At 46.5% G+C, this 9999-nt stretch overlaps 1 protein-coding gene across 2 annotated transcripts in view; it reads left to right on the top strand.

Annotated features, from left to right (window-relative positions):
* The first annotated feature begins 2908 nt into the window (after positions 1-2908).
* NCAPD2 (non-SMC condensin I complex subunit D2) overlaps positions 2909-9999 on the top strand; it is a 30973-nt gene continuing 23882 nt past the window's right edge. For both annotated transcript variants that reach the window (XM_018553237.1, XM_018553238.1), the window contains exons 1-7: positions 2909-3080; positions 4988-5022; positions 5303-5361; positions 5606-5787; positions 6072-6211; positions 7182-7309; positions 9811-9934. In XM_018553237.1, the coding sequence (XP_018408739.1) occupies positions 2922-3080; positions 4988-5022; positions 5303-5361; positions 5606-5787; positions 6072-6211; positions 7182-7309; positions 9811-9934 (827 nt within the window). In that variant the 5' untranslated portion in view covers positions 2909-2921. The remainder of the gene's footprint in view (positions 3081-4987; positions 5023-5302; positions 5362-5605; positions 5788-6071; positions 6212-7181; positions 7310-9810; positions 9935-9999) is intronic.

Raw genomic sequence — 9999 nt, 5'->3', positions numbered from 1 at the left:
TTGGGGTTAATAATAAACACGCCACTGACGCAGCCTCTGCCTTCCATCCTGCGATGCGTAGGCACGCCAGCCTGCTCCTGCTATGATAGCACTTGGCATGTTGGCACGCAGCGGAGATCGTCTATATCTGTCTTCTGATATTAAACTGCGTTCAGGAAGCCCCCTGCTCAGAAAAGTGCGCCCGCATACCCGCTTCTGTCCAATGGAATCTTCTCCAAAGGATGGAGCACTCAATGTGGGTCACTGCGGGTGGGGAAGCAGCTCCAGACATGCAATCCTGACCCCATGATAGTGGACATGGATCGATACCTGGGGGCACATTAGAGGATAAGCGCCCTTCTATGGCTTCCTACGTCTCGGGCCCCAGGACCTGGCCCTATAGAAGTCTATGGGGCTGCAATGGGCAGATGCAGCCGGGATGTTAACAAACACCGGCGCCCGCGTCTGATTTATACGACCGTGTGATCTCTGAGCCGGCATCTCATTCTAAGTAGTAGATGGTAGACGTGCGCTTCGTTTCGTTCCGAATCGAAATTCGGACGAATTTTCGGAAATTCGGATGTATCCGAATTCCGAATTACAGACATAACGAATGCAAACGAATCCGAATTTCCATTTACAAAATTCGGTAGCGGTAGTTCGAACGTTCGTTTCGTTTTCGGTTCTTATTCGTTCCGTTCGTTGGAGCAAAGTGACATTAGAGAAGGAGAAAAATATTTTTTCCCCCTCAAATGTCACAAACGAATAAGAACAGAAAACTAAACGAACGTTCGACCTACCGCTACCGAATTTCGTCCGAATTCCGAATTGACTTTCACACCCGAATCCCGAAAAACGAAATAACACAAATCCGAATTTAAAACGAAACTAAACTAAACGAATTTTTTGGCTGTGCACATGTCTAGTAGATGGTGCCTATGGATGAGCTCAGATTGGGACTGAACCCTGAGCTGCTCCGAACACTGAAGGAAGCCGCTTCTAATGCTTCCCCATCAGCTGCAGCCGGGGATATCCCCACCCGCAGCTGCAGGTAAGCAAAGGATACAGTGACCTCATTGACCCTATATGGTCACCAGGCAATTTTTGGTCAATGACATTTACCAAATATGGCTACATGGCCATATAAGGTCAATGACCTCACATGCGTCTTGTCCCTTTGTGTATGTTAAGCTGCAGGGTGGGGAATGCCCTGGCCCTCAGCTGATCAGCTGATTGGGTGGGTGGCCCAAGGGCAATTTCAGGTATGGAGGAGCCCAAGTTTTGTCTGAACCTGAGCTCATCCCTAATGGTGACCCTAGATCAGGGGTGGGCATCTCCGGGCCCTCTAGCTGTACTTTAACTACAAATCCCATCATGCCTGTGGCTGTCAGTCTTGCAATGACTCATGGGACTTGTAGTTCCACAATTGCTAGAATAAATATGCATGCTGCCGCCACCTTCTGACAATGCCATTTACCTGGCTGTCATCATTTGAGATCCGAATAAGCATGCAATACTGTGGTGGGGTACAGTGAGCAGCATCAGAATGCACAATGATACAAATCTGTGGGAATAAATCCGATTCTAGCTTTTAGCGAAAGTAAGATAAACTAACACATGCTTGTCGGTCATTGGCTGCCTGGCCTGCCCATCAACTCAGCCGTCCAATAGCGGCCTGTAAGCTTACCCGCAGCGTGATTGCTTCACGGCGCCGTCAATCTTCTCCCGGCGTCAGTTTATTGGTTGCTTCGGCCTCAGAGCGATTGGTCAGACGGCTCTCTTGGCTGGTTTCCGGTTAAGCGGCGCTTTGATGACGTCAGACATCTGCGCTGGCTAGTGATTGGCTGGGATTTTGGCGGGAGGAGTAGATTTGAAAAGAGCTGTGGGTGGCGGTGAGAGGCTTCGCGTTGTCCGGTGTAAGGAGAGGCGCACTGGGTAAGTGATGCTGGTACTTGTACATCACGAGAGGAGGTGTAGGGGACTGGGGTGACTTGCAGGCTTTAACGGTTGGCCCGCTTCATCACTGCTGTTTGGAGTCGTTGGATCAGGTATCCAGGGTGGGTGTTCAGACTTCACTGGTTGCATGTTTGTTCCGAGTCAGTGTTTAGCTGGCTGGTGAACTCCGGATCACGATGCCAGGCCTGGAGTCTGCGTTTTCTGCAACTTTAACCCCTTCATGACTGAGGCCCTTTTTTCAATTTTTGCACCCATGTTATATTCCACATTTTAGGCCTGAAAATGACTATGGCACTTATGTATAGTTATATTCTCACATACTCCCCTTTAAAGTGATCCTAACCACATGCTTTTGTTTAATTGGAGGCCAGCCATGGGGCAGGGGTGCTTTAAAGTGACCCATATAGGTGTTTACATGACTGGCCTCCATTTAAATTCTGTGGTCCTTCCACCGCCAGCAGGAAGAAGATTCTCACCTTTCTGTTCCCTCAGTGCCAAAGGTATCTTCCACAGGACTGTGAGCTTCTTCCTATAGGACAGTGCTGATTGGCCCAGTGGGGTCATCTGACCAAAGTCACATGCTCATCCATACCAGGAAGTAGCAGGTATCTCCAGCTTCTGGGGCAGTGGGTGAGGGAAGGTAATGTAAGTGTACGTGGAAGGATTATGGGGGTTTAAAGCTGAACGATGGCATTTTTGGAGAGAATGCCCTAGAATTGACCCTGTGCCCCCCACCTACACCACCCTTGTGTCACTACAACGGTACCTGGGGTTGGGGGCCCTGAGTAATTAAAAGGCAATCTTTGCATGTTCAATTTATGGTCTGATATAAATGGCTGCTGGTGAGTCTGAGGTTGCAGGCTCACGTTATTGGCCAGCATGTCTCGCTCTGTCTGGCTTCCTTCCTGTTATAAGATGTCTGTATATGATGGGTCTTGGCGTGGACTAACTTAACATTGTTTTCCATTCTAGTGCCAGCTTCCATCATGTCGCTGCAGTTCTCCATCCCTCTGGCCTTCAGAGACCTCCTGAAGAGTGGAGGCGTCGGGCAGTATGTGGTCCAGGAGGTACAGCCCGTGCGGCAGCTGCCCTCTCAGCTCAGCAGTGAGTTCTTAAAATTGTCATCTGTGCTCCCCATATGTATGGTGTGGCCAGACCGCAGAACAACAAGCACACCGGGCCCGCTGCCTGTGTCCATTCAAGTAGAATTATAGTAAAACTTTTTTAGTGTTAGCGTAAAAGAGAATTATAGCCCCATCAGCTTTTTTTATGCCATCTGTGTCCCATTGGGGTTGATTTCTTTTCACTTCCTGTTTGACAGCCACAACAGGAAGTGAGAGGAAATCCCACAGTGAAGGAAATTCCCTCAGGTGTGTTAAGTTGCTCAGCCGCTGCGAGTGTTAGCAAACCTCCGCTAAACACCACGCTGCAAGTCAGCACCCAGCACTGCTAACTTAGCACTTGCAGCGGAATGAATGTGGATGCGGAGCGTTGAGTGTGATGGGGAGGGGGGCAGAGCACCAGCTGCCATTTTAATTGTGGGGACACCTGGCGGCACTGGAGAAAGGTGCCTGAACCCCAATGGAGCAAATCGCAATTCAGTGTGGGAACCTACAATTTCATGCATGCCAAATATTCATTGGAAATTGTTTTTGTCAGGAATATTATCGTTCGCCATTTTATTTAGCACTGCAGCCGAAGCGTTCAGTGAAGCTGCTGCAGGGAACTGAGGTGCAGAACAGATACTCGGCGCTTGGCTAAGGAACTGAATACTGGTGTTAAGCAGAACTAGTGTCCCCATTGGAAGATTTCACATCTGTTCCTGTTCTGATATAGGCTCCTGCTGTGCGCCTATGCGGTCGGCGGCTCCTGCTGTGCGCCTATGCGGTCGGCGGCTCCTGCTGTGCGCCTATGGGGTCGGCGGCTCCTGCTTTTAGAAGAATGAAAAATGTAATCTTTTTTTTTATTTACATCTCTAAAGACATCCTTTCCGCTGGTGGGGGGAAAATCAAATACTTGCTCCTGCCACATGATGAGCCCAAGGCAAGTGTGATTCTTCCTTCCTCTGGGCGTGATCTCTGCCCATCGCCTCCGATCTGTAATCTTGGTGGCTGTGTAGAAGTAACTCGCTGCCACTGTAAGGCCAGACCTACAGCAGCTTAATTGCAGGTCTTTCTCACTTATTTCTGCCCTCCGAAGTCAGAGTGTGCAGATACCGAGGGGACCTACAGAATGTGCAACGACCAGCAGGGGGCAGGGCAGAGCTCATTACCCGCTGGCAGAGGTGATGGAAGATGTGAGCACATATCTTTGGTAATCTGATGGCAAGTCAGAAATGCATTTCTCCATTTTATTAAGGTCAGTGTGTCATAGACTAAGTATTTTGTTTTACTATAATGTATTGTAGATGCTTCTGGGTATGACTGATGTCTATTTGCAAATTAAAAATAATTATAATTCAGTGAAGAACTATATGAATTATAGTGAAGCAAAGAACCAGGCCATGTGACTGCTTTTTGTACTGTACCATTTTGAGATATATATTGGTTTTGGTTCCTGCGCATGAGGTGTCAGCAGCTCCTGCAAACGATCCTACCTATGAAATATCAGTAGCTCCTGCGCATGGGACGACAGCGGCTCCTGCACACAGTGTCAGCAGCCCGAACACATGCTTCTGCACAGGAGATGTCTGTAGCTCTTGCTGCACACGAAATGCCAGCAGCTTCAGCAATGCACTCCTGCACACAAGATTTCAGCCACTCCTGCACACGCTCCTTCACATGAGGTGTCGGCAGCTCCTGCACAAAAGGTCAGCAGACTCTTCACACACTTGTGCACACGACATGTCGGCAGCCCCAGAACGTGCGTCTGCTAAGACATGTCGGCAGCTGCTGCACATGCTCCTCCTGCACATGAGATGTAACAGCCCCAGCACACACTCCTTCACATGATTTTATCAATTCTAGCGCAGGCTCCTGGACACTGTCGGCAGCCCCAGCACAGGCTCCTGCTGCACACGACATGTTAGCAGCCCCAGGATACGCATATTGAGACAGTTCATTACAGGCTCCTGCACACACTCCTACAGTCCAGATTTCAGCGGTTAAATCTCTGTAGCAAATGGATATAATCGTCAGTGTAGTCTTGTGCTCCCTGGAGCTGTTCAGTGCATTTCTGTTGAGTCGCATTCCATTTGATATTTGAATTAATATTGGGTCTCCTGCAAAACTGACTGGTGACCTGAATGTAAAGTGATTGAAGCCTACTGGTACAATTGTTTGCAAACAAAGCTATGCACTTTTTTTTCTCTCCTTCACGTACTGATTGTGTTAATTTTTTCCTGTTCTGCCCACCTGCTTTCCTCCAGTCATTTCCGCACCTTGGATGCTTCTTTGAAAGAAGATTTGCTAGAAGTACTTATCAAAGGTATGTTTCTGCTCTTGGTAGAAGCTTTGAATCTAGTACAATATGTTCTTAAAAGTTTTAGACCAAAGATGACGCTGACTTTTTTCAAAGTAGAGACTGACAAATAACTTAAACTGCAGCGGTAATGACAGTGATCATTGTATGCGTTGCAGAGACATCTGCTTTAAGCCGGCATGTGACCACAGAGCCTTTTTAAATGCATTCATTTTATCAGGATCCCTAATGATTCTATCCCATCTTCCAGCCACTTCCCAGCATGCGGCAGAACTCCCCGCAGTCCTGGAAGATCTGTCGCTGGCTCAGGCCGATAAAAACACTCACCTCAACACTCTGAAGATGAATTGCTTTCTCCTTGTACATTTGATTGAGGCCTTCGAGGTGGAGACTTACAAAGCTGCGTTGGGGAATGTGGAGCCCAGTGGAAAGGTAAGTAGTGACCCCAGTTTATGGCAGTGCATTGCCGGCATTCGCTTTTCAGAAGGGAATCCCTAATGGAAACCTAAAGCCTGCCATTACTGACCTCTCCTCCTGCAGGAGTTAGTTGCCTGGCTATCATGTCTTTGATTCCAAAACTTTCAATTACAGACCCAGAACTATCATCATTGATGCTAGAGGGTCAACATAGCAGCAACCCAAATGGCATTTTCAGAATCTGTTACCAGTGGCATCGCCTTTATTTCTCTCATACAGATTTACTTCTTTGTTATCAGGGGAGGAAGGCAAAGTCCAAAGCTGACGGCTTTCTTTGGGAAATGGAGCGAGAAAAAGTCCTGCAGACCATCACACACCTGCTTCAACTAGACGTCCGGAGACTATGGAGCATGTCACTGATCGAGGAGGAGTTTATCAGGTATGAATTTATTCTTTAGGGCAGGTTCACCAGATCTGCTCTGGAAAATGTTGTGAACCTTCCAGTACATTCCAGACCAAACAAAATGAGACACGCGGTATTTTTCTGGTCTGGAATGGACTGCGCTGGTGTCAACAGAGGCCAGAAATTTCATAGGGATATATTTGGATGTATGTTGGGTCCGGAAACAATCTGGTCTAGTCTGTAGATGATGTGGTGTGAGTGGCCCCTGAAACGAGGTGCGAGCTATAAATTTGGTGGCTGAAGAATGTAACCAATTGCTGGGAAGAACAGGTTCATAATGTAGGGTCATGGGAACCGTTCTAACAACGAATGATCTTTGTGTAGGGTGCTAATGGCTATTGTGCTGCTTTGTTTTGTTTGTAATGAGTAACCTCTGATGGCATTCCAGGAGGCACTGAAACGAGACATGTGCTCTATGCATTGTTTTAAGTTGGACGCACCTGCCAACCCTCAATATATTCTCACATCTGTGAGTCGTGTACACTGCACTAATGGCCGCCACTGAGGCTTAACCACTATAAACTTGTAAACAAAACACTCTAAAATTGTCTGATTTTGACCTATTCTGCCATATGATGAGACCAAGGCGAATGTGACTCCTCCTTTCTCTGTGTGTATGTGATCTCTGCCTATTGCCCCGGTCTGTAATCTTGGTGGCTGTGGAGAAGCATCTCGCTGCCGCTGTAAGGCCAGACCCACAGCAGCTTAATTGCAGGTCTCTTGTATATTTCTGCCCTCAGAAGTCTGAGTGTGCAGGCACTGATGGGGACCTACAGGATGTGCGGTGACCAGTAAGAGGGCAGGGCAGAGTTCATTACTCACTAATGGGTGAAGGGGAGATATGAGCACATATCTTTGGTAATCTGATGGCCGTCTATGACATCTGCTATTTAATCTGAATAAAACGGTTTGCTTTTCCATTTGTGTGACCTCACTTTATTTTCAGCATGGTAACCGGCTGCTGCTATAAGATGATGGAAAATCCGAGCATAGGAGCTCTGAAGAACAAGCCTTTGTGGGAGGCATTATCGCATCTCCTGGGAGTAGCTGTGAAACGCTCCAATGACACACTGAGTAAGTACCGGACTCCATGCTTTCAGTACTTAATCCATACATAAGCAAGCCGGCCGTAATAGAGATGACATTGCCGTTTTATGTCTTTGCTGACCCAGATGTGGGGAACAGAAGTTGTAAAGTCATCAATTCTGGCCTGGGTATAGCCTATAAAACAAAGGTAGTGCCATGTGTATTATGAAAGTTAAATTTGATATATTAGATGGCAATCTCTTAAGCGGTGGCAACACAGACAACTATGATGGTTGGGTAAGCCATTTTATATGGTCACATGACTTTCTTGCTTTTTTTTTACTGTCACTGCAGTCTGCTGCTGGACAACTTCCAGAAAATCAGTTGAAATGTAGGCCACATAGGTTGTATTCCAAAGTGCATAACCTTGGCTTGCAAAGATTTTAGTCGCCCGTGTTCTGTTAATCATTACGGGGCCAATGGCTCACTGGCTAAAATGGTTCTTGAGGTGATGGGAAACCTCTTCTGAATCTCCCACCAGGTCCATTGTCTTCCACTTGTGTTTGTGGACTTCCTTTTCCTGCTGAAAACACGCTGATGAATTTGTGCATTGTGTGGGAGAATGAGATACTGGATTGTATGCTGTGTGTGGTGGCCACTGTGGATTGGCTCTCTGTAAAGAGCTTCATTATGTGTTGCGATTTATGTAGATGCTGTACTTCTTAATGGGAAGCACAACATGCAAGGGCTATTTGCACTGACCACACAAGCAAATTGAATTGTAGAATATTAGCAAGGTTTTTAAAACCTTAAAAAGGGAACCTGCCATTAGGATTGTGTAGCTTGCCACTGCTGACCCCCTGAAAATGCTAGATGCCTGGTTGTCACGCTGATATGCTATTGATGCTGATATGTAGCTGGCTAAGCCGGTTCTCCTGACCTGCATAAAGGTGACTCCATATCTTACAGTAGTGAGTTAGATTCTGTTGTAATGGTAGGTTTTTAGTACTGCCGCGTGATGAAACAAAGGCAAATGTGACTCCTTCCCAAGGTGTGATCTCTGTCAGTTGCCTCCGGTCTGTAATCTTGGTGGCTGTGGAGAAGGATCTCGCTGCCGCTGTAAGGCCAGACCCACAGCAGCTTTATTGAAGGTCTTTCTCATCCGATTTCTGCCTTCTGAAGTCTTGAGTGTGCAGACAATGAGGAGACCTACAGGATGTACAGTGACCAGTTGGGGGGCACAACAGAGTTCATTACTCACAAAAGGGTGAAGGGGAGATGTGATCACATATCTTTGGTAAACTGATGGCACAATCCATTACATCTGCTATGAATGTCAGATAAAAACTGTAAACTAAATCTTTTTCCTCAGTCTGACCTCCCCTTTCACTAAAGGTACCGTCAATTACTCTGATGCAAAACAATTGCAGGTCTTTCTTGCTCTTACTACTTCTCTGTTGTCCATGGTGAGCGTGTGGAGAGAAGGTCTCCAGCAGGGTGTACAGAGTTCATTGCTTGGTGAAGATGTGAGCGCTAATCATTTGCTAGGGATGTTCAGATACCGGTGCCGATACTTGGCATTTTCACGAACTACCAGGTGGCTGCAGCTGGGACCGGGCTCTGGCGCTCCACCACTGTCCTGAAATCATTAGTCTGTATTTTAGAAAAACTGTCACATGACACAACAAAAATGTATCAGTACTTGTACTAGAAAAAATGGAATCGGTGCATCACTTGTATATATTTAGAAAAAGAAAATCCTACATGAAAACCGATTACAAATCCCAGGAACTCCGTGTGCTCCTTACAAATGACAGCCACCTCCTAACTTTTTTTGAATGTTTCTCTAGTCTTGGAGCTGGAAAAGTATCTGTACTTGTAAATCCCTATCTTTTACAATCTGCTGGCAGGTGGGGAAGAGATGCAACTAGTCCTGTAGTCTCTGAACTAGTGATGCCCAGCTAGTGGCAGTAGAGTTGCGTACCTCAAACCTATCCTTGCTAAAGCAGGGACTGTGTAAATTCACCAGGCATACATGTGCCTGCTCCATGTCAGCGGCTCTCCATGAAGTAGGGTAAGGATAACAGCCATGGAGCATGCTCCTTCAAGAATGGCAATGACAGTTCTGATATTTCCATTCTGGCAGGTTCCTCTTTTACACTTTATGTGAAGCACTGAAAACAGATGTTCCAAGACAGGTGAGGGAGATGCTACAGCACATAACATTCTATTCTGTGATCGCACATTTTTCTTGTCCGGTGTTGTATTTCTTAGAAGATATTAGCTCTAATACAACCCTTACCCCCTTACTATGAAAGGCTCTAACGGCCTTTTCATGTATGTAGGGGTTATATAAGCAATAATAGATCTCTCTGCTTTCAAGACATTTTAACCAAAAAAAAGGTTTCCACCCTATACATTGAAGCTTCCTATTTTAAGTACTGCCTGCAATTTGCTGTATAAACATTTTATTTTAGTAGCTGTTAAAAGTGATGGGGGATACAACATCGCAAGAGCTTATTTTATGATCCTCTCTACATCCCGTTTAGGTGTCAGTGTGAAAGTAATCCAACTTCTGCAGCACTTTGAGCACCTGGCTCCTGTACTTGTCCATGCTCTGACATTGTGGGCCACAGAATATGGGATGAAGGCCCTGGTAGGAGAGATCATGAGGTGAGTGGCTCGTCATACAACGCTTTTTAGTAACTGACTTTATAATTGCATAGTAAAGTTTACTG

The sequence above is a fragment of the Nanorana parkeri genome, unplaced genomic scaffold (assembly GCF_000935625.1).
Source record: "Nanorana parkeri isolate BGI_ZX_2015 unplaced genomic scaffold, ASM93562v1 scaffold113, whole genome shotgun sequence".
NCBI classification, from domain to species: Eukaryota; Metazoa; Chordata; class Amphibia; order Anura; family Dicroglossidae; genus Nanorana; species Nanorana parkeri.
The sequence above is the reverse complement of the archived record's forward strand: the minus strand, read 5'-3'. Positions and strand labels throughout refer to the sequence as shown.